The sequence below is a fragment of the Gorilla gorilla genome, chromosome 12 (genome assembly GCF_029281585.2).
Source record: "Gorilla gorilla gorilla isolate KB3781 chromosome 12, NHGRI_mGorGor1-v2.1_pri, whole genome shotgun sequence".
Classification (NCBI taxonomy): Eukaryota; Metazoa; Chordata; class Mammalia; order Primates; family Hominidae; genus Gorilla; species Gorilla gorilla.
In genome coordinates, this window is record NC_073236.2 from 97131522 (window position 1) to 97156737 (window position 25216).

At 41.1% G+C, this 25216-nt stretch overlaps 1 protein-coding gene and 1 long non-coding RNA gene across 10 annotated transcripts in view; one reads left to right on the top strand and one right to left on the bottom strand.

The window, feature by feature from the left end:
• MTA3 (metastasis associated 1 family member 3) overlaps nt 1-25216 on the bottom strand; it is a 262022-nt gene that overhangs the window by 119554 nt on the left and 117252 nt on the right. For all 8 annotated transcript variants that reach the window (XR_008676815.2, XR_008676814.2, XM_055377786.2 and 5 more), the window contains one exon: nt 1021-1084. Coding sequence is in view for 6 of the 8 variants with exons in the window: in XM_055377786.2 (XP_055233761.1) it covers nt 1021-1084 (64 nt within the window). In the remaining 2 variants the exon portion in view is untranslated. The remainder of the gene's footprint in view (nt 1-1020; nt 1085-25216) is intronic.
• The window catches only part of LOC109025742 (uncharacterized), a 36628-nt gene continuing 29401 nt past the window's right edge, over nt 17990-25216 (top strand). The window contains exons 1-3 of one of the 2 annotated variants that reach the window (XR_002004689.3): nt 17990-18112; nt 20037-20125; nt 22560-22678. This is a non-coding gene — a long non-coding RNA (uncharacterized lncRNA). The remainder of the gene's footprint in view (nt 18113-20036; nt 20126-22559; nt 22679-25216) is intronic. The other variant, XR_010129990.1, reaches the window with a different exon arrangement.

The following is a 25216-nucleotide window of genomic DNA, read 5'->3' on the forward strand; positions in this document are numbered from 1 at the left end:
TAAATGGGCAACACTTGAGTATAAGATTTAAAAAAAAAAAAAAAAAAACCGGCCAGGCACAGTGGCTCATGCCTCTGATCCCAGCACTTTGAGAGGCCGAGGAAGGCAGATCACCTGAGGCCAGGAGTTGAAGACCAGCCTAGCAAACCTGGCAAAACCCCATCTCTACCAAAAACACAAAAATTAGCCGGGTATGGTGGCAGGCACCTATGATCCCAGCTACTCAGGAGGCTGAAGCATGAGAATTGCTTGAACCCGGGAGGCGGAGGTTGCAGTGGGTCAAGATCACGTCACTGCATTCCAGAATGGGGGACAGAGCGAGACTTTGTCTCCAAAAACTAAAACATACATATATGTAATAAAGCTTTTGGGGGAGAAGAAAAAAATCATAAAGATTAAATACTGAAGCATCACTGATACTAAAATATGTTTCCCACCATACAAATGATGTTGCTTTAAATGTCACCTAAAACTATGCATACCACGGAATATTCTGCTTATAAAAATTTCCTCCTTTCAATGAAGCGTATGCTCTATCTCAACTTGTTAACCACATTTCTTGTTGAGGTTTAGTGAAAAATACTTTTAACTGACAAAATTTATTAGGATTCCAGAAAGCAGACCACCAAAGGTAAAATCTCATCTGGAAACAGTCTAAAAGAAAAACCATTTATTCAAGAAATAAAAACAAAAACAAAACAGAAAGGGGAGCCAAGCACACTAAAGCATTAATTTCATAAAGTCAAAAATATTCATCTGCTATCAACTAAATCCATGTACCATTCTCTATAACACCATTCATTACCAACTGAAAAACAGACACAGTTTTTGCTCTTATCTCAGATAACCAGAAAAATCAAATTTACCCGAATGCATTCTAGTCATTATACTTTTACTATAATACTGCTATTAATATAATGGTGGAATAATACTTTTGTACAAAAAGAAATAAATTCCAAGGAAAGAGCTTCATGTGAAATAAAGGGAGAAAAAAACAAAACAACTATGATTGTGAATTACCTCCTTATCAAGATATGACAATACTGATTCTGTCTCATTCAGAAGGGCAACACTGCACTTTCCCCTGTTGAAAGAGAAAAAAAGAATAAATGTAACAAAGGCCACCTCACCTTCTCAGTGATGAGAAATACAAAGTTAAGAATGTAAGACTGGTATTAAGAAACTACATGGCAGATAGGAATATATATTTTTTCAAACCATTTAGACCCACTTTACAATCCTAATGTCAGGTAACTTACAAAATAAGGCTGTCTTTATAGGCATTTCTTGAGAGGCTAGCCTGTTGGAGTAATTGTGTTAGGCAATAAATCCTAATATGCAATACTTTATAGGTAGTTTCTACTTATTCAAGAAAAAAAAAAGAGTACAATGAGAACTTCAGACTAAGAGCCAGTTTCTGAACCTATAAATAGATATTATGAGGTAATTTTATAAAAGGGATGTTCAGACAAAGACACCACCACACAAACCAATGGCTAAACAATATTCAGATTTTTATGAGCAGCCACTAACTACATTTAAGAACCTAAAAATAATACACATTCATATCAGGATATAACTAATTCATCTATATTGAAATTACTCTAAAAACTAGTTAAAATTTAAACACAAGGAGCCTTCTATAGAGCAAGGGGCAAAATAAACATCGACAGATCCACAGACCTTGAGGTCTGACAGCACTTACATTTGATCTGAGCTTGGAAACTAACGTCTATTTTTATAAGGCTTGTCTAGACTCTGAGAAAAATTGAGGTTATGTAGGTAGAGGCATTTATTACGAGCACTTTCAAAATGATCCTAACCAGCCTAAAAAAATCAGTATAACTAATAGAAATCTGACAGGAGCATTTTGAAGATTATTCAAGTTACAAATACTGGTCAGGGCTCACACAATGTTTCTTTAAAATGTCGTAAGATCATTTGATTTTCTAAACAAAAATTAAGACATCTCCAAAAGCCAACATGCAAAAACAAATATATCACATATATATTAAATAAGAAGCTAGAAATTCGTGGGGTATGGTGGCACATGCCTGTAATCCCAGCTACTCAGGGGGCTGAGGCAGGAGAATCAGAGGTTGCAGTGAGCCGAGATCGTGCCACTGCACTCCAGCCCGGGCGACAGAGCAAGACTCCGTCTCAAAAAAAAAAAGAAAGAAAGAAAGAAAGAAAGCTAGAAAAGCTTGCTGTTGGATCACCAGAGTGAAATACAATTCAAAGAAAAAAATTACCAACAGCAAAATAAAATACTAAAAGTGCTAACACATTGGTCAAAACAGCTTGCTAAACATTTTGCAACTATATACTCTTTAAATTAAAAAAAAAAAAATCCCCTTATAAAAATGTCTTTTTCTGGTAATCACTGTAGGTTAGAAAGCTTTCTTTGAGAGCACGTGGTATTTCCACATTATCCTGTCAAATCTCTAACGTGGTTACTGGAAGTGTTTATAAAGGTTTTCTTTTTTTCTAACATATTTTATTCAAGTAGATTAGTGAAGCAAAAAAAAAAAAAAAAATTAACATCACTTTAGCACACATAACAACACTGAAAAGACAACAATTGGGCCCGGCTCACACCTGTAATCTCAGCACTTTGGAAGGCCGAGGTAGAAGAATCGCTTGAGCCCAGGTGTTTGAGACCAGGCTACACAGCAAGATCTCAACTCTACTGAAAATTAAAAAAAATAAAATCAGCAGGGCATAGTCCCAGCTACTCGCGGTTGGGGGACTGCTTGAGCCCAGGAGGTCTAGGGTGCAATGAGCTGTATTTGCACCACTGAACTCCAGCCTGGGCAAAAGAGCAAGACCCTGTCTCAAAAAAAAAAAAGAAAAGGTAACAATTATCTGACATGTTCTCATAACGGACAGAATTGCAACTAGGGAAAGTGCTCTGCTGCCGTTAGCACATCGACAGCTGCCATAGAATATCTATGACCTGTGAATATGTGCTCACACATGCAATATGCTTAATAAATGAGGTTTCTAAAAATAGTTTTCGCTTACTTTTTTCCCCTCATTAACAGCTGACAAAGCAATATTTCTAACATTTGATACTTAATCACCTAGAAAAAATAAAGCCCCCTTTTTAAAAAATAAGTTCTCTAAAGTCAGATTTGTTTGTTTTAATGGGGAGGAGTAAAACCTGCTAAATTTTATTTTAATAGGTACTTTTTTTTTTTAAGGCTAGTCAACTGAAACAGTGATAGTGAAGAAGAAACAAAGAAATCTGTAACTGGTTATAAACACTACTGCACTGGGCCCAGCCAATACCACTGTCTTTAATAGTCCCTTAACTTTTAAGGGTTAACGGACACTGAAAATTCAAACAATATAGCATACTTTAAAAGTCTCTTCCATATGGTCTGAAATAAAAGATTTTAAATTATAAAACCTTTATTTTCATAATTATATTAGGAAATAAGGAAACACAGGTTATAATGAAATATAAATTGTTTTTGGAAATGCAGCTTTTATACAAAGATGAAAGGATAATAAGTGATCTAAGTTTTAAATTTTTCTTTAATATAGCTATATTGTACATCTCCCCAAATTAAAAATGAAAATCTAACATTTACAATTTTCATGTACATACATTAACAGCTAAGAGGTTGAGTCAGAATTATTTTATGAAGTAAATATGAATATGTAATTAACACGTATATTACCATGCCAAGAGTTGTTGATAAAAGTGGTTTAAAAAGAGATTTAAAGCGTTAGTTTCCTTTATGCCAAACAAATCTTGGCTCATAGATAAAAACATGGTAAATTTTAAGCTAACCCCAACCTAAAGGAACTATTATCAAATTCTGTATACAGATACCATAGGCAATTTATACTGAGTCTCAAGCAATGAACCTAATCATGTGTCATGCACGATATTTTAATCCTTAAATAATAAAGATGCCCAAGCATGATATGAAGTGTATCAAAGACCACAACACAAAGATCACTCCAGGCCCATATAATCACTCGTACTACTTTTCTACACAGAACCACAAAGGAGTACAGAATTGCTATAAAGAAAACCTACTTTCCCACAGATCATTCAAAAGGGTTTTCAAAGTATAATCTGTTTCAGAGACTGCACAGGGTGCTGGGACACAAAGACATGTGAATAAATAATTACAACAAAACAAAGTCACACGGTCAACAGCAGGTGCTGATCAGCCTGGAATCTGCTACTTGCTGAACGGTATGTCCCATATAATCCTACAGACTGAAAAACATATGTAAAAATGTGCATATAGGTTATATATTTCTTTTATCTAAAGCTAGTACATATTTGTATAAATGAAAGAGGAGGGCCAGGCGCAGTGGCTCATGCCTGTGATCCCAGCACTTTGGGAGGCCGATGCGGGCGGGTCACGAGGTCAGGAGTTTGAGACCAGCCTGGCCAATACGGTGAAGCCCTGTCTCTACTAAAAACACAAAAATTATCTCGGAGTGGTAGCACACGCCTGCAGTCCCAGCTACTCTGGAGGCTGAGGCAGGAGAATCGCTTGAACCTGGGAGCCGGAGGTTGCAGTAAGCCGAGATCGCACCACTGCACTCCAGCCTGGTGACAGGGCGAAACTCCGTCTCAAAAAAAAAAAAAAAAGAAAGAAAGAGAAGGAAGTTTAAATTAGTGGTCATTTCCCCCCTGCCTGTAGACTTTCTTGTTTTGTTTTGTTTTGTTTTGTTTTGAGAAAGGGTCTAGCTCTGTCACCCAGGCTGGAGTTCAGTGGCATAATCACAGTTCACTGCAGCCTCAACCTCCTGGACTCAATCAATCCTCCCACCTCAGCCTCCCCAGTAGCTGGGACTACAGGTGTGTGCCACACGCAGAGCTAATTTTTTAAAAATTCTTTGTAGAGATAGAGTTTTGCTATGTTTCCCAGGCTGCTCTCAAACTCCCTGGCTCAAGCGATCCTCCCACCTTGGCCTCCCAAAGGCTGGGATTATAGACATGAGCCACCACACTTGGCCCAAACTTTCTTTTACCTTGATACAACTTGAAGCAGGGACTACCCACTTAGAAAAGTGCAGATATCTTAGTGCTGTACCAGACTTACTGAATTTCAATGTCTTGGGATGGGTCCAGGAATCTACATGATTACCAAACATTACCAAGTTTAGTGAACTTTTTTAAGTTCACTAAACTTAAAAAACCATTCCTGGCCCGGCGCCGTGGCTCACGCCTGTAATCCTAGCATTCTATGAGGCTGAGGCAGGCAGATTGCCTGAGCTCAGGTGTAGTTCAAGACCAGCCTGGGCAACATGGTGAAACTCCATCTCTACTAAAATATAAAAAATTAGCTGGGTGTGGTGGTGCACGCCTGTAATCCCAGCTACTGGGGAGGCTGAGGCACAAGAATTGCTTGAACCTGGGAGAAGGAGGTGCAGTGAGCCAAGATCATGCCACTGCACTCCAGCCTGGGTGACAGAGTGAGACTCTGTCTTGGAAAAAAAACCAGAAAAATTCCTATAGATGCAGAGTTTGACATTAAACTTGCCTTGTTCAACAAACAGTATTATTGCTTCATTAAAGAAAGACATTTTTCTTATTGACTTTACAAGTCTTACATTTGCCACAAACTCTAGATTCTTTTTTTTGAGATAGAGTCTCACTCTGTTGCCCAGGCTGGAGTGCAAGTGGTGTGATCTTATCCTTACTGCAGCCTCCACCTCCTGGGTTCAAGTGATTCTGCTGACTCAGCCTCCCAACTAGCTGGGATTACAGATGTCCGCCATCACACCCAGCTCATTTTTGTATTTTTAGTAAAGACGGGGTTTCACCATGCTGGTCAGGCTGGTCTTGAACACCTAATTTCAGGTGATCCACCCGCCTCAGCCTCCCAAAATGCTGGGATTACAGATGTGAGCCACTTTGCCCGGCCCAAGTTACAGATTCTTAATATTTCTTTGTATAAAGAACAGTGTCAAAATATTAGGTTCTGGGATTGGTAAATCAGTGAGTAGACAGTTTTTACAGCATTTAATACAATGAACACAATGAACAATCAAATAAAAAAATAAAGATCAGAAATGCAAAATGCTTTCAGAAGACTAGATTTCTCAACAGCAACCGCATAAAACAGAATAGCACAGATTCAAAATTCTGAGAGAAGTGATTTCCAAACCAAAATTCTATGTCTAAACAAATCATTGGCCAAGTGTGAGAAATATTTTTGGATATATGAGAATAAAAACTTTTACATTTTTAGAAGACTTAATCAAAAGGCAAAGGTAAAACAATGATAAACTCCATGGAAAACAAAAGTTTATACAAGAAAGAATACATAATACTGACATGTTCATAAAACACAAAGATTGTTTACTAAGTTAAATAAAAGTTGTGATAATATTAGAAACAGATGGCAAAGGGAATAGGGAAGAGAGAAGTAAAGGTAAATTCCTAAAACTGAAAAATTAATAGTAGGAACATAAGAACAGTATAAATGCCAGAAGCCACCATCAAGAGGAGTTGAAAATGACTACAGAGTGGGAACCAAGCAAATGACTGCCTTGGATATTATTAGACAGCCATATCCATACACTTTTAAAAAAATAACAAAATTTAAATTTAAAATCAAAGGGGGTGATATGGTTTGGCTCTGTGTCCCCACCCAAATCTCATCTTGAATTGTGATCCCCATAATCCTCACGTGTCGAGGGAGGGACCTAGTGGGTGGTGATTGGGCCACAGGGGCAGTTTCATGATAGTGAGTTCTCACATGATCTGATGGTTTTATACATGTTTGACAGTTCCTCCTCCTCCTCCTCTCACCTGCTGCCAAGTAAGACATGCCTGCTTCCCCTTCCACCATGATTGTAAGTTGCCTGAGTCTTCCCCAGCCATGCAGAACTGTGAGTCAATTAAAATTCTTTTCCTTATAAATTACCCAGTCTCGGGTAGTTCTATAGCAGTGTGAGAACAGACTAATAAAGAGAAATCCTAATTAAAATACAGAAATTTGCATGAATACCACACCAAGGGAGCAAGGATTATGTACAATGACTCTATATATCAGGTTTTCTCAACCTTGGCACCACTGGCGGACATCTTGTGCCAGATAATTTTTTGTTGTGGAGGCTGTCTAAAGGATGTTGAGCAGCATCCCTGGCCTCTCTGCAGTGGATGACAGTAGCACCCCCTCATCCATTTGTTAGAGCCAAACTGTCCAAATTGTCAAATGTCCCTGGGATACAATATCACTCCCGGTTGAGAATCACTGCTCTACATTAAGAAAACTATGGTTTTCTTAATTATATCTTGGTAACAAACATTTAAGATTGCATATATTAAGTGAAAGAATATGTTTTTTGTGTTTTTTTTTTTGAGACAGGGTCTCGCTCTGTCGCCCAGGTTGGAGTGCAGTGGCGCGATCTTGGCTCACTGCAAGCTCCGCCTCCCGGGTTCACACCATTCTCCTGCCTCAGCCTCCAGCTGGGACTACAGGCGCCCGCCACCGCCCGGCTAACTTTTTTTTGTATTTTTAGTAGAGACGGGGTTTCACTGTGTTAGCCAGGATGGTCTTGATCTCAGGAGATCAAGATCCTTGTGATCCGCCCGCCTCGGCCTCCCAAAGTGCTGAGATTACAGGCATGAGCCACCGCGCCCGGCCAAGAATATGATTTTTTATGGACTTTTTTTTTGAGACAGGATCTCGCTCTGTCACCCAGGTCAGAGTGCAGTGGCGTGATCTCAGCTCACTTCAGCCTCCACCTCCTGGGCTCAAGTGATCCTCCCACCTCAGTTTCCTGAGTAATTGGGACTACAGGCATGAACCACCAGGCCCCGTTAATTTTTGTATTCTTTGTAGAGACAGGGTTTCACCATGTTGCCCAGACTGGTCTAAAACTCCTAGGATCAAGCGATCCTCCTTGGCGCCCCAACTGCTGGGATTACAGGCATGAGCCATCAAACCCGACCCTGGACCTCTGCCTTTTTTTTTTTTTTTTTTTTTTTTGAGACAGAGTCTCACTCGGTCGCCATGCTGGAGTACAGTGGTGCGATCTCGGCTCACTGCAACCTCTGCCTTCCAGGTTCAAACGATTCTCCTGCCTCAGCCTCCCGAGTAGCTAGGACTACAGGCATGCACCCCCATACCCAGTTAATTTTTGTATTTTTACTAGAGACAGGATTTCACCATGTTGGCCAGGATGGTCTCGAGCTCTTGACCTCATGATCCACCCACCTCAGCCTCCCAAAGTGCTGGGATTACAGGTGTAAGCCACCATGCCCGACTGTATTATTATTATTTTTTTTTAAAAGGAGGACAAAGAGAATTAAATCTGGAAATCTTTGAATATTTCTATTCAAAGATAGATCTTTGAATAGAAGATCTGTTACTAATACTGCTTTAACAGATGCTCACAAATGAAACTTAAAAGAAGCCACACACACACCACCCTGAAACATCTGTTTGTGTGTACATAAAGTAGAGGAATGAAAAGGCAAAAAGAGAAGTTTGGGCTTAATAAAATCGATTAATCTATTTCTGAAGAAAAATGATTGACAAATTATGTTTTGAGATGCCCATTCCATCCATGGGATGTGAAGCACAGCAAAGACACCATAATTCTGAACATTTGATGACAAATATGAAAGAAACTGTCAAGGAGGAATCAAGTAGGAAAAATATCCTTCTCTTGATACCACTCTTCCCTCTTATAGGAGAAAGTGAAATGTTCCAAAAAGTCAATACCTATTGGAAAGATCCTCCTCTCCTGGACAAGATGGCAAATGAATCACTCTGACCACCAGGAAAATCTCTCAGAGGTTCCACAACATGTGGAATACAGTACTTGTGGGGATGGTTAATAAGTACAAAACAGCAGCTAGGGGCTGGGCGCGGTGGCTCAAGCCTGTAATCCCAGCACTTTGGGAGGCCGAGGCGGGCGGATCATGAGGTCAGGAGATCGAGACCATCCTGGCTAACACGGTGAAACCCTGTCTCTACTAAAAATACAAAAAGTTAGCTGGGCATGGTGGCGGCCGCCTGTAGAACCCAGCTACTTGGGAGGCTGAGGCAGGAGAATGGCATGAACCTGGGAGGCAGAGCTTGCAGTGAGCCGAGATTATACCACCGCACTCCAGCCTGGGCGATGAGCAAGACTCCATCTCAAAAAAAAAAAAAAAAACCCAGCAGCTGGGAAGAATGAATAAGACCTGATATTTGATGGTATCATAGGGTGAATACAATCAATAATAACTTAATTGTACATTTTTAAATAACTAAAAGAGGCCGGGCCTGGTGGCTCATGCCTGTAATCCCAGCACTTTGGGAGGCCAAGGTGGGTGGGTCACCTGAGGTCAGGAGCTCAAGACCAGCCTGGCCAACATGGTGCTACCCCATCGCTATGACAAATAAAAAAACTAGGCAGGCATGGTGGCGGGCACCTGTAATCCCAGCTACTTGGGAGGCTGAGGCAGGAGAATCACTTGAACCCAGGAGGTGGAGGTTGCAATGAGCCAAGACTGGATCACTGCACTCCAGCCTGGGTCACTAAGGGAGACTCCGTCTCAAAAAATAATAATAAAATAATAATACAAAATAACTAAAAGAGTATAACTGGATTGTTTGTAACACAAAGTATGAATGCTTGAGGGGACAGATAGCCCATATTTCATGATGTGATTATTATGCATCGCATGCCTCTGTCAAAATATCTCTTGTACCACATGAATATATACACCTATGTAGCCACAAAAATTGAAAATCAAAAAAAAAAACACACACACAAGTACTTGAGACAATACATAGGACATATTTTGCATCTAACCCAAATGCTCTTGTGCACTGTGATTCTGGTTGAAGAAAACTACTTCAGCCCTTAAAGGGGTTAAGCAGTTAATTCAAAGGAAAGGTTATATAGTATAAACACACATCTTCCAAAAAGAGCATGCTAAACATGTACACTATAAAATGTTAAGCTGTGATAGGATTTTTCTCCACTTACTGTATTTTTCCTCTAGTTTTCCTCCTACTAGCAATCTTATGAGGCTAAGCATACTAACTTTCTCATGTTAACTTCATTTATTAAGGAGCACTACTTATAGGTATCAACAGTACCCTTTTGGCTAATTCAAATTTTATGTATAGATTACCAAAAAAATTACAAAAGCCTAACACTTTAAAATACTGTCATAATTAAATGAGCAGGAAGAAAACCAATTATTTTAAAGATTCCAAATAAATTTTTAACATTCACAGCCAAACTGAAGAGAGACTAATAATCCACAGTGGAGTTCTATTTTATTACTTATATACTTAAAAGTTAGCACTACTATTTATTTTTCAATAAACATATCCATAAAAACTTGTTTTTCTCTGAAAGTAGCAAAAAAGGTCTCAATAGACATAAATTAAATTTACAAATCCTTTCAGCTGAACCTCCCTGCTTTGACCAATGGAGAAATATGAAGAAATAAATACAAAATAAAAATTAAGATACTTTCAACTATTTTACTTGGTATAATTTTGCAGCTGCACTCACAATCACACAAGTAAAATGTCCTAGGCACAAGTTTATTCATTATAGTATTTTTTTAACAGCAAAAGACTAAAAAAACCAAAAATCCATTAGTTAGGATTAAACAAATTAGATATACAACACAGCCATAAAAAAGAATGAGGCAGATCTTTATGATCCAATATGGACCTATCACCAAGATACTTCATTTCAAAAGCACAACATAAAAGCATCATAATTTACTCCACAATTTACTTAGACATACAAACATAAACACCTCATTGCTTCTATACACATGGAATATTTCTGGAAGTACACCTAAGACTAAAACACTGAAGACCTGGGGGGACTGTGCAGGAGACAGACATTTTATTGTATACTTCATGTTTGTATATTTTGATTTCCGAATCATATATTACAAATCCCCCTCCACTGAAACTGTCCCCACAAGGTTGACAAGAATTGCATGCAGGTTATGGCCAGAAATGTAGTTACAATTAAGTATTAATCAGGCTGCACTTTGGCTCACTTCTCTGCTATTGAAAGTAATGTAGCACAAGATACTGACGAAAGCCTTGATTCTAATATCAGAGATCAAGTGTATGGGGAGCCCACTGTTCCCACAGACAGGATCTCTGACATTAGAATCATAAGGCTTTTATTTAAGGATCGCTTAAATTGTTTTTTGCCGGGTGTGTTAGCTCATGCCTGTAATCCTAGCACTTGGGGAGGCCAAGGCAAGCAGATCACTTGAGGTCAGGAGACCACCCTGGCCAACATGGTGAAACCCCATCTCTACTTAAAATACAAAAAAAGTTAGCCAGGTGTGGTAACAGGCCGCTGTAATCCCAGCTACTCAGGAGGCTGAGGCACGAGAATTGCTTGAACCTGGGAGGCAGAGGTTGCAGAGAGCCGAGATCATGCCACTGAACTCCAGCCTGGAAGACAGAGCAAGACTAAACCTCAAACAAAAAAAATTGTTTTTCAGGCCCCATGAATTCCAGCAACCAGTTTAAAGGCCCCCACAGAGGAACGAGATCAGAAGAATTCAGCTTCTTTATCCCCCACTTCATGACTTCACCATACAACTCTTCGAGCAATCAAAGATCTCCAAACTTCGGCCCACTCCAAAAGCCTTAAAAACCCCAACTGCAAATTCCCTGGGGAGATAGATTAGAGGTTTCCTCCCACCTCCTTGTTCGAGGACCCTACAATTAAACCTCCTTCTTTGCTGCAACCTGGTGTCTCAGAGTACTGACTGGCTGTGCTCAGTGGGCAGCTAACCTATCACAATTACACTACCAAAAAAATTTTAAATTTTAAAAGCAAGAGGGCATGTCATCAGTTTTCTGTGATCCTGAAAACAAAAAAAGACTGCTCTATCGGCTGGGCATGGTGGCTCACGCCTGTAATCCCAGCACTTTGGGAGGCTGAGGCAGGTGAATCACAAGGTCAGGAGTTCGAGATCAGCCTGGCCAACATGGTGAAACCCTGTCTCTACTAAAAATACAAAAAAGTACCCGGGCATAGTGGCGTGCGCCTGTAATCCCAGCTACTCAGGAGGCTGTGGCAGGAGAATTGCTTGAACCTGGGAGACAGAGATTGCAGGGAGCTGAGATCACATTACTGCACTCCAGCGTGGGCCACAGAGCAAGACTCCGTCTCAAAATATATATATATATAGAGAGAGAGAGAGAGAGAGCTCTATCATCCACTGCTTTTGGATCCCAGGTTGCACCGAGCATTTAACCAAACTGGATATATACCATCCCTAAACACAGCAATATATAAATTCACTCTGGCAATCTATTCCAATCCACTCCCATTTACCGACTATTTCTTTGCCCAGTATTTGAAATATTTTTTGTTTAAAAAGAAAATTCTGCTTATACATAAAATATTTTTAGTTCATTTATTTGTTTCTGACACATAGGACAACCTGAGGAAAAATTTTCCTTCAAACACTAATTGCTCTAGGTAAAACATAAACCAAAAAAAAAAAGGGGTGGAAATGTTTTGTCAATACTCAATAACTCAGTTTTAAAAAGAGACAAGAAGAGATAAATCCCAGAATTGTATGGTATTTTTATTCAGTGAGCTAACTGAAAGAAGTTTTACAGCATCTCAATGCAGGGAGGAGAATGGAATAATATTTTCAGTCTCAACAGAATAATGAATTAAATGACAGGCAAAGCCAATGTGTTTATCTCCTCTTTTCTGAGATGCCTTTTAAATAAGAAGATGGCTGGGTTGGTGGCTCACGCCTGTAGTCCCACCACTTTGGGAGGCTGAGGCAGGCAGATTACCTGAAGTCAGCAGTTTGAGACCAGCCTAGCCAGCATGGCAAAACCCCATCTCTACTAAAAATACCAAAAAAGTTAGTCAAGCATGCTGGTGGGCGCCTGTAATCCCAGCTACTCGGGAGGCTGAGGCAAGAGAATCACTTGAACCCAGGAGGTGGAGGTTGCAGTGAGCCAAGATCGTGCCATTGCACTCCAGTCTGGGTGACAAGAGCAAAACTTCATCTCAAAAATAAATAAATAAATAAAATAAATAAATAAAGCGATAAGAAAATTAAAAGAACCGCCGGGCGCGGTGGCTCAAGCCTGTAATCCCAACACTTTGGAAGGCCAAGGCGGGTGGATCACGAAGTCAGGCGTTCAAGACCAGCCTGGCCAACGTGGTGAAACCTGGTCTAACCAAAAATACAAAAATTAGCTGGGCGTGGTGGTGCTCGCCTGTAATCCCACCTACTTAGGAGGCTGAGGCGGGAGAATCACTTGAACCCGGGAGTCGGAGGTTGCAGTAAGCCAAGATGGCACCACTGCACTCCAGCCTGGGCAACAGAGTGAGGCTCTGTCTTAAAACAAAAGAACCTGGCAGGGAATGGTGGCTCATGCCTGTAATCCCAGCACTTTGGAAGGCCCAGGTGGGCAGATCATTAGAGGTCAGGAGTTTGAGACCAGTCTCACCAACATGGCGAAACCATGTCTCTACCAAAAACACACACACAAAAAAAAAAATTAGCCAGGCTTGGTGGCACACACTCCCAGCTACTTGGGAGGCTGAGGCAGGAGGATCACTTGAACTCCTGAGGTGGAGGTTGCAGTGAGCCAAGATGACACCACTGCACTCCAACCTGAGAGACAGAGCGAGACTCCGTTTCAAATTTTAAAAAAAGAAAAAAGGAATCTAAACCATAATAAAGAGAATCTGAGGGGGCCATTAGCAGAATAAAGATTTTCACAAAATTTTGGAAGACAAAAGGGAAAGACTAAGAAGAAAAGACTAAGAAGAGCACATCTGGCCACTATCTATAATACTACTAAACATGGCATTGCTGGTTTTCCCTAATATAATTAGGACAAGAAAAACAATTAAGAAACAAAGCTCAGGCCTGGCAGTGGCCTGGAAGGCCAAGGCAGAAGGATCACTTGAGGCCAGGAGTTAGAGACCACCCTGGACAACACAGGGAGACCAGTCGCTACAAAAAAATATTTAAGTTAGCTGGGCGTGGTGGCCAGCACCTGCAGTCCCAGCTACTCAGGAGGCTGAGGTGAGAGGATCGCTTGAGCCCACGAGTTCCAGGCTGCAATGAGCCACGAATCATGCCACTGCACTCCAGCCTAGAAAACAGAGAGAAATCCTGTTGCTAAAGGGGAAAAAAAAAAGAAAAAAGAAACAAAGCCCAAAATATGTATAAAGGGAGATGGCTGGGTGCAGTGGCTCACGCCTGTAATCCCAGCACTTTGGGAGGCCAAGACAGGCAGATCACCTGAGGTCAGGAGTTTGAAGCCAGCCTGGCCAACATGGTGAAACCCAATCTCTACTACAAATACAAAAATTAGCTGGGTGTGGTGGGGTAGGCCTGTAATCCCAGCTACTTGGGAGGCTGAGGCACAAGAACTGCTTGAACCTGGGAGACAGAGGTTGCAGTGAGCTGAGGTGGCACCATTATACTACATCCTGGGCGACAAAGCAAGACTCTGTCTAAAAAAAAATTTAATTTAATTTAAAAAAAAAGGAGCTAATACTAGGAAAGATGGAACTGACCTATCCAGGATAGTCCTGAAGAATTTTCTAGTCTAAGAGGGTAAGACTTAGAAAAGTCAACTTCACAACTGCCTGAAGACAGTCAGCCCATAAAACTGAAGCTCCTAGGCCAGGTGCAGTGGCCCACGCCTGTAATCCCAGCACTTTGGGGGGCCGAGGCGGGTGGATCACGAGGTCAGTAGATCGAGACCATCCTGGCCAACATTGTGAAACCCCATCTCTACTAAAAATGCAAAAATTAGCTGGGCATGGTGGTGGGTGCCTTTAATGCCAGCTACTCTGGAGGCTGAGGCAGGAGAATCGCTTGAGCCCAAGCAGCAGAGGTTGCAGTGAGCCAAGATTACACCACTGCACTCCAGCCTGGATGACAGAGTGAGACTCCGAATCAAAAAAAATTTTTTTAAAATGGAGCTCCTGTTCAGCCTTACTACCTTGGTTTTGAATAAGAATAGAAAACTATGGCCGGGCACGGTGGTTCACGCCTGTAATCCCAGCACTTTGGGAGGCCGAGGCGGGCGGATCACGAGGTCAGGAGACCGAGACCATCCTGGCTAACACGGTGAAACCCCGTCTCTACTAAAAATACAAAAAAATTAGCCGGGAGTGGTGGCAGGCGCCTGTAGTCCCAGCTACTCGGGAGGCTGAGGCAGGAGAATGGCATGAAGCCGGGAGGTAGAGCTTCCAGTGAGCCCAGATTGCGCCACTGCACTCCAGCCTGGGCGACAAAGCAGGACTCCAACTCAAAAAAAAAAAAAAAGAGAAAAAAGGATAACTGAATCATCTAATACTTGAGAACAGACTACAGCATAAAAGATAAATATAAAAAATCAACAACTGAACTTGAAGAAACAATTGAGGCAACAACACAGAACTGTGCATGCAGATAATAGGTTTATTAAAATGACTGGTGAGGATACTGTGTTCAGAAAACAAATTTTTTTTTTTTTTTTTTGAGACGGAGTCTCGCTCTGTCACCCAGGCTGGAGTGCAGTGGCGTGATCTCGGTTCACTGCAACCTCCGCCTCCCGGGTTCACGACATTCTCCTACCTCAGCCTCCTTAGTAGCTGGGACTACAGGCGCCTGCCACCACGCCCAGCTAATTTTTTTGTATTTTTATTAGAGACAGGGTTTCACTGTGTTAGCCAGGATGGTCTCAATCTACTGACCTCATGATCCGCCCACCTCGGCCTCCCAAAGTGCTGGGATTAAAGGCATGAGCCACTGTGCCCGGCCCATAAAACAAATTTTAAAACATGATTGGCAAAATTAAAATATCACTAGACGTGCTAGAAAAATCAAAGATTTAGCTCAGGGACCTCCACCTCCAAAAAAGGGAAAAAAAGAAAAATGGAAAATATGAGAAAACGGCCAGGCACGGTGGATCACGCCTGTAATCCCAACACTTTGGGAAGCCGAGGTGGGTGGATCACCTGAGGTCAGGAGTTCAAGACCAGGCTGGCCGACATGGTGAAACCCCATCTCTACTAAAAATACAAAAATTAGACAGGCATGGTGGCGGGCGCCTGTAATCCCAACTACTCAGGAGGCTGAGGCAGGAGAATCGCTTGAATCTGGGAAGCAAAGGTTGCAGTGAGCCGAGATGGCGCCACTGCACTCCAGCGTGGGTGACAAAGCAAGACTCCATCTCAAAAAAATAAAAAAGTAAATAAAGGAAAACAGATCTTCAAATTACAATGGTGTACCAAATATCCTTACCACTGATGCATCACTGTAAAATTTTAGGATGCAACAAATAAGAAAATTCTAAAAAGATTTCAGAGAGGAAACAGATAACATGCGAAGAATGGAGAACTGATGTGGTATAAAACTCATGTTCAATGACAATGGATGTCTGATGACAGTGGATGTCTGATGACAGTGGGGTAAACATCTTCAAAGTTTTGAGGAAAAATCATTTTCAACCCAAAATTCAATGCAAAGAAAGATCATGTATCAAGTGTCTACTATTAAACTATGAATTTCATACCAGAATAGTATAGGAAGTCACAAAATATTTAAAAGAGTGATTGAGTCTGACAAAGTTGAGAAGCTCTGCTATAAGTTAATACACATTAAAAACAAAAAAAGAGGCTGGGCACAGTGGCTCACACCTGTAATCCCAGCAATTTGGGAGGCCGAGGCAAGTGGATCACAAGGTCAGCAGCTCAAGACCAGCCTGGCCAAAATGCAAAATGGTGAAACCCTGTCTCTACTGAAAATACAAAAATTAGCTGGGTGTGGTGGCGGGCGCCTGTAATCCCAGCTACTTAGGAGGCTGAGGCAGAGAACTGCTTGAACCCAGGAGGTGGAGGTTGCAGTGAGCCAAGATCACACCACTGCACTCCAGCCTGGGCAACAAGAGCAAGATTCCATCTCAAAAAATAAAAAATTAAAAAATTAAAAATTAAAGTTAATATACATTGATACAAAATGAAAATTAATAAAAATCCAAAAATAATATTAAAAATTATTGTATTTTATTATAAAAGTAATTCAGTTTTATTGAAATAAAAATAAAATCAAATACTAAACAAAGAAAAGTCTGAATTATGGATCACTAGGCAATAATCGACTTCCAGCAACATCCTGAAAAGCAACAACCAAACTACACACTTCTCGTTAGACATCACCATCTTTCTGTCTCTTGCATTTGTTCCTCCCTTTTACCCCTCCAACCATACCTTTAAATCTGATCTACCAGACCGGGCGAAGTGGCTCAGCCTATAATCCCAGCACTCTGGGAGGCCGAGGTGGGTGGATCACACCTAAGGTCGGTGGATCACACCTAAGGTCAAGAGTTCGAGACCAGCTGGCCACCACGGTGAAACCCCGTCTCTACTTAAAATACAAAAAAATTAGCCAGGTGTAGTGGCGCACACCTGTAGTCCCAGGTACTTGGGAGGCTGAGCCAGGAAAATGGCTTGAACCTGGAAGGCAGAGGTTGCCGTGAGCAGAGATTGTGCCACTGCTCCTGCCTGGGCGACAGACTCTGTCTCAAAAAAAAAAAAGAAAAAAAAAAAAATCTGAACTACCAACATGAAAACTCAAGGGGCATGGTAAAATACCATGGGGGTACAATCAGCAAAATCCAAACAGTGAAAAGGAAACAAAACCCCAGTTTCTTCAACAAAAACTAGCAAAGGAAAAAGAAAGAGAAGGAAAAGGGAAGTCCTAACATTTCCCCTGCTATGGCCACCTGTTGTGCTGGATTCCCAAGCTTGCAAGCTAGGACAGCACTGCCTCTAGAGGACTGAAGAAAAGACCCAAAGACAGCGGCGTGACATAAGCTTTATTCAGGGAACTTATGTCCAGGGAGTCCAGGAGGGGAAGGCTGGACAGGAAAAACCATTCCGTTTTATAAAAAGCATGCAGGTTTTACAGCAAGTACCCTTCGCATAGCAACCACCACTTAGCAGCCTCCACCTAGCTCAAAACAATGGGCCTCAGTTCCTTGGACCACCTGCATTCCAAGGCACACGCCAGGATCCAGGTGTCCTTCACAGGTATGGCATAAACATCAGGGTTAGCCATTACTGGAACACTAAACAAACATTCATCAAGGAACACAGGATCATTCTCAAGGTATGCTTGAGTTATTGCTGTCTGGCAAGACACGCCCACCATATACCACCCAACTGACTTGGTACCATTTACTAAAACAACTGCCTTTTCCTCATTACATTACCATGGAGACTTTGTCATAAACAAAGTTGTATTATACATGTGAATCTCTTCTGGCTTTTGTATTGTTTCATTGGTTTATTTTTCAATTCACTTACTAATATACCGTATCTTAATTATTCTAACTTTACAAGTGTCTTCCTATCTAATGATATAAGCAACGTTAGTCCTCCAGCACTTTTGTTTGTCAAGACTGACTTTGTCAACGCTTCTCAAAACTTTTGTTCTCAAGATTCTCTTACATGGAGGCCAGGTGTGATAGCTCACACCTATAATCCCAGCACTTTGAGAGACTAAGGTGGGAAGATTACTTGAGGCCAGGAGTTCAAGATCAGCCTGGGCAACAAAGCAAGATCCCATTTCAAAAAAAAAAAAAATAGGCAAAAATTTTTTTAAAAAGATTCCTTTACGTTTATACCTATTGAGGTACTCAAAGAACTTACGGTGGATACATATCTATCAACATTTACCATGTTGAAATTAAAACTGAGAAGAAACTTAACATTTACCAATTTAAAATAAAAACATATTACAAATTAGCAAGTATTTGTTATGAATAATTACTATTTTCCAAAACAAATATAAAACTCTAATAAGAGTAACATTGTTTCACATTTTTGCAAATTGCTTCAATGTCTACCTTAATAGCTTTACTGAGGTATAACTGACAAATAAAAATTGTATATTTACAGTGTACAACATGATGTTTTGATGTATGTCTACATTGTGAATGGCTGACAACTAGAGTTTCACATGAATATCTATGAAATAACCATGACTTTTCAAAAAAAAGCCGATAAAACACCCATGTCCAAATAAACATAGTTTAGCTTTCAGTGATTATCTTGAAGTAAAAATGGTATTCCATGAAAAAGGCACCTAGTTCAGCTCACGATTCAAACAATCCCATGTTTTCTCGAGTTAACCAGCTGGGCCCAGTGGCTCATCCCCGTAATCCCAACACTTCGGGAGGCCAAGATGGGAGGACTGTTTGAACCCAGAAGTTTAAGAAACAACCTGGGCAACACAGCTAGACTCTATCCCTACAAAAAGTTTAAAAACTAGCCAGGCATGGTGCCGTGCACCTGTGGTCCAAGCTAATTGGGAGGCTGAGGTGGCAGGATTGCTTGAGCTAAGAAGGTCAAGGCTGCAGTGAGCCGTGATGACACCACTGTACTGTAGCCTGAGCAACAGAGCGAGACCCTATCTCTCAAAAAGAAAAGAAAACCATCACACATCAATATGCAACAGAAGTGGGTTTAGGTGTACTTCTGAGTTCACAGGTCAAGATGTGTGATGTCGGCAGGGCACGGTAGCTCATTCCTGTAATTCCAGCACTTTGGGAGGCCAAGGCAGGTGGAATCACCTGAGGCCAGGAGTTTGATATCAGCCTGGCCAACATGGTAAAACACCGTCTCTATTAAAAATACAAAAATAAGCCAGGCGTGGCAGTGCACATCTGTAATTCCAGCTACTCGGGAGGCTGAGGCAGGAGAATCACTTGAACGTGGGTGGCAGAGGTTGCAGTGAGCCAAGATCACGCCATTGCACTCCAGCCTGGGCGACAGAGCAAGACTCTTTAAAAAAAAAAAAAAAAAAAAAGATGTGTGATGTCTTGAAACAATACAGAGGTGATGGTTGCAAACACTGTCAACGTGCTAAATGCCACTGTATATGGTTAATGGTTAATCTGATGTTATATGAATTTCACCTCAATTATAAAGAAGGGCCAAAATTTATTAAAGCTAATAAATTATACTACTTTGCCAAGAACATTCTTAAGTAGAACTTGCCTTTGTTTTTTTCTTAAACTGTGAATGCACAGCGTTCTAGAACACAACTACTAACTAGCTCGGCCTGGTACCACGGATTTGTGCTACGGCACCAGGAGAGCAAAATCAACACAGAAAAAAGGTAAGTAACATCTTACTGTTATGAAAATAGTCTTGATTTCATAAACCTTCGGAAAAAGTCTTGGGGGACATCTGGGCATACAGAAATAATAATTTGAAAAATCCTTATTTTCATTGTTGTTAGTCCTTCCCTTTTTTTGAATCAACTTCTCAATTTATACATACACACACAATCCTGCTGAGATTTTACTTGGAACTACATTGAATCACTGGGTCAATTTGGGGGAAACTCAAATATTGTAATGATATGTCCCACATTTATTTAACTTTTCTTTAATTCCTTCAGCAATATTTTAGTTTGTATGTAGAGGTTTTACAGATCTTTCTTTAGATTCATTTGATGTTTCTGGATAATATAAATATCATTTTAAATTGAGTTTCCTAACTGACCTGGCCTCACACCATATACACACTGAGTAAAATTGACTAAGATACAAAAAGTGGAACAGTAAAGCATCTAGATGAATATACTTGAGAATATCTTCACAATCTTAAGAAATCTTTGTCTATTCCAAAACAGTGACACTGGGTTAGTTTTTTCATGAGTGCTCTTTCTGAGTCACCACTCTGCTTACTCAACTTCCATTCTGCTCCTTTATCTGTATCAAACTTATCAGTCACATCTATCAACTACTGAACAATGGAATTTTCCCAGCCTTTAACTGTTCTCTCTCCTCTTGCTGTTCCATTGTTCATTTTGCAGTCATTATTTCTCACGTGTTTAAAAACCAACCAACCAAGCTAGAACAAGCAAAAATGACAACAGCTGCACTGAAGAATAAGCATTATTTAACATGAGAGGCAGCTACCAATGCAAGTAATGAGGCTCCTCTGTCAGTCAGATGTTGCCAAAATCCAGCAGTGGGCACACATACAATTATTACAGAAAAGAAAAATGGGCCAGGCTCACTGGCTCACACCTGTAATCCCAATACTTTGGGAGGCCGAGGCAAGAGGATCACTTTAGGACAGGAGTTTGAGGCCAGCCTGGACAATAATATTAGACCTGAACTCTACCAAAAAAATTATTTTAATAAGCCAGGCATAGTGGCATGCCTGTAGTCCCAGATACTCAAGAGGATGAGGCAGGAGGATCACTTGAGCCCATGAGGTGGAGGCCACAGTGAGCTATGTTCACGCCACTGCACTCTAGCCTGGGCAACAGAGCGAGACTCTGTTTCAAAAAAGAATAGAAAAAAATGCATTAATGATATACCAAAATGTCAGTAGTACTTCTGCGCAATGGAATTACAGATAAGGAGAGAAGTAGTGTCTTTTTCTATATTTTCTACATGTCAACAATAAATTATATTGTTTTTATGACCAGAAAATACACATAAGCTTATTTAAAATTTTTAACATACAGCTAATGCTGAAGTAACAGCAAAATGAACATATTCATAATACATTACCGGGAGGAAATCGACAGAATTCTTGAAGGATTAGCATTCTGTAACAAAAATATTTGAAATATGTTCCCCTAAGTTAGAAGAAGGTCTGTTCTCAAATGATAATGACAGTTAACGTGACTACGTTTTTACTACTAGGAAAGGGAAGATTAAGAGTTGTTTTCAGGCAGAGCATGGTGGTTCACTCACGGTGGGAGGCCAGGGTGGAAGGATTACATGAGGCCAAGTGTTCAAGACCAGCCTGGGCAACATAGTGAGACCTTCTCTCCAACAAAACTTTTTTTTACATTACCCAGGTATGGTAGTGTGCACTTGCAGTCCCAGCTACTTGGAAGGCTGAGGTGGGAGGATCACTTGAGCCCAGAAGTTTGAGGCTATAGTGAGCTATGATCACTCCATTGCCCATCGGCCTGGGCAACAGAGCAAAACCACATCTCTATTTAAATTTTTTTTTTTTTAAAAAGGAGTTGTTTTCAGCAGATTTCTATCAATGCTCCCTTCATCAGAACCAGCCATACTGTCAAGCGAGGAAGGGAATAAAAATAGATGTAAAGTGGCATTTTCTCTAACTGATGCCCAAATGTGCAAATTTTATTTTATTTTATGCATTTTTTTTTTATTTTTTAGAGGCAGAGTTGCACTGTTGTTGCCCAGGCTGGAGTGAAATGGTACAATCTCAGCTCACTGCAACGTCCGCCTCCCGGGTTCAAGCAATTCTCCTGTCTTAGCCTCCCTAGTAGCTGAGATTACAGGCATGCGCCACCAGGCCCGGCTAATTTTGTATTTTTAGTAGAGATGGGGTTTCACCATGTTGGTCAGGCTGGTGACCTCCCAAAGTGCTGGGATTATACGTTTGAGCCACCATGCCCAGCCTCAAACATGCAAATTTTAAAATAATACCTTTTCCCATTATATATCTATCTACTCATTTCAGGAAAACTAGAAGTATAGAAAAGTATAAAGATAATATTTGCTTGCTTTTTTTATATCAAAACATTTTTTGATATTACAACAATTGTTTCCTAGCAAGAAAACTCAGAGAAAAAATAAATCTACAATGAACACATCAGTATGTATATTTCTACAAACTTGTGTGAGAAGTTCTGTAAGATCAAGTCCTAAAAGCAGAATTGCTGGCTCAAAGGGTATGTATACATTGCAATTTGACTGATCTTTCTGGTTATACTAATACTCTGACAAGAAGAGTATCTATTTCTCCATCCAATACTGGATATTAAGATAAGCACTATAGTATTCTCTCTCCTAAATAATTCTTATAGGCTAGAACCTTTCCTATTTATCCCTTTCTCATGGTTGCTGCAAATTGCTCTTAAATTGGTTTTGTTTCACAACAAATAATGAGTATATAAAAAAGCTTTCCTATTCTCTGTCTAGTATTCCATTTAAAAGTCCGAGGTTGACTCAGAACAAGCCACCCTTGCTCAGAGTGTGAGCAAAAATAAGAAAAAGCAAGAAATCTAAAATTACATCTAAAGTCAATTGCAATTAAGAAGATATTACTCAGCTAGGCATGATGGCTCACGCCTGTAATCCCAACACTTTGGGAGGCAAGGCAGGAGGATCGCTTGAGGCCAGCAGCGATCGTTTGCGACCAGCCTGGCCAACACAACGAAACCCCGTCTCTACAAAAAATACAAAAAGTAGCCAGGCATGGTGGTGTGAGCTTGTAATCCTAGCTATTCAGGAGACTAAGCTGGGAGCATCATCTGAGCCAGGGAAGACGAGGCTGCAGTGAGCCATGATTGTGCCACTACATTCCAGCCTGGGTGACAGAGTGAGACCCTGTCTCAAAAAAAAAAAAAAAAAAAGAAGAAGAAGTTTAATCAAATTTCTGTGAATGGCTTATTTCCTTAAAGAATAAAAGCAAAATTAAATGTAAACCCCATACAAGGTTCAAATCCTGAATGGCTGTAGGATACAATGTTCCGCAATAAACATTTAAAAAAAAAAAAAAAGACGAGATCTTCAAGAATCTTATAATCTAAAATGAAGTCTAAATAGAACCACCTAGGCCAGGCGTGCAATGGCTCACGCCTGTAATCCCAACACTTTGGGAGGCCAAAGCAGGCAGATCACCTGAAGTCAGGAGTTCGAGACCAGCCTGGCCAACATGGTGAAACTCCGTCTCAACTAAAAATACAAAAATATTAGCCAGGCGTGGTGGCACATGCCTATAATCCCAGCTATTCGGGAGGCTGAGGCGGGAGAGTCGCTTGAAACCGGCAGGCGGAGTTGCAGTGAGCCGAGATCACACCACTGCACTCTAGCCTGGGTGATGAGAGTGAAACTATGTCTCAAAAACAAAAACAAAGAAGAGATTATTAGCAGCCAGTCTCAGTGGCTCATGCCTGTACGGCCGGGCACGGTGGCTCATGCCTGTAATCCCAGCACTTTGGGAGGCTGAGGTGGGCGGATGACGAGGTCAGGAAATCAAGAACATCCTGGAGAACATGGGGAAACCCTGTCTCTACTAAAAATACGAAAAATTAGCCAGGCGTGGTGGCAGGCGCCTGTAGTCCCAGCTACTCTGGAGATTCAGGCAGGAGAATGGCGTGAACCCGGGAGGCGGAGCTTGCAGTGAGCCAAGATCAGGCCACCGCACTCCAGCCTGGGCGACAGAGCGAGACTCCGTCTCAAAAAAAAAAAAAAAACAGAAGAGATTATTCAAATATCTGTGGTGACTTATTTCCTTAAAGAATAAAAGTAAAATTGGCCGGGCGCAGTGGCTCAAGCCTGTAATTCCAGCACTTTGGGAGGCCGAGGTGGGCGGATCACAAGGTCATGAGATCGAGACCATCTTGGCCAACATGGTGAAACCCTGCCTCTACTAAAAATACAAAAATTAGCTGAGCATGCTGGCGCATGCCTGTAGTCCCAGCTATTAGGGAGGCAGAGACAAGAGAATCGCTTGAACCTGGGAGGCAGAGGTTGCAGTGAGCCGAGATCGCACCACTAGGCCGAGATCCAGCCTAGGTGACACAGCGAGACTCCATCAAAAAAAATAAAAGTAAAATTAAATGTAAACTCTATACAAGGTTCAAATCCTGAATGGCTATTGGATACAGTGTTACATAGTAAACATTAAAAAAAAAAAAAGAAAAGAAAAAGACAATAGATCTTCAAGAACCTTATAATCTAAGATGAAGTCAAGCAATTCTCCTGCCTCAGCCTCCAGAGGAGCTGGCATTACAGGCACGTGCCACCATGACCAGCTAATTTTTGTATTTTTAGTAGAGATGGGGTTTTGCCATGTTGGCCAGGCTGGTCTTCAACTCCTGACCTCATGTGATCCACCTGCCTCGGCCTCCAGAAGTGCCGGGATTACAGTCATGAGTCACCGCGCCCAGCCTAGGTTTTTTGTTTTTTGTTTTTTTTTTTAAGACAGAGTCTTGCTCTGTCACCCAGGCTAAAGTACAGTGTCACAATCATGGCTCACTATAGCCTTGAACTCCTGGGCTCAAGCAATCCTCCTACCTCAACTTCCCAAGTACTTCTGGGACCACAGGCGTACGCTACCATGCCATGCTAATTTTTTTATTATTTATAGAGACAGGGTGTCCCAATGTTGCCCAGGCTGGTCTTTAACTACTAGGTTCATGTAATCCTCCCACCCCGGCCTCTCAGAGTGCTAGGATTACAGGCATGAGCCACTGCACCCAGCT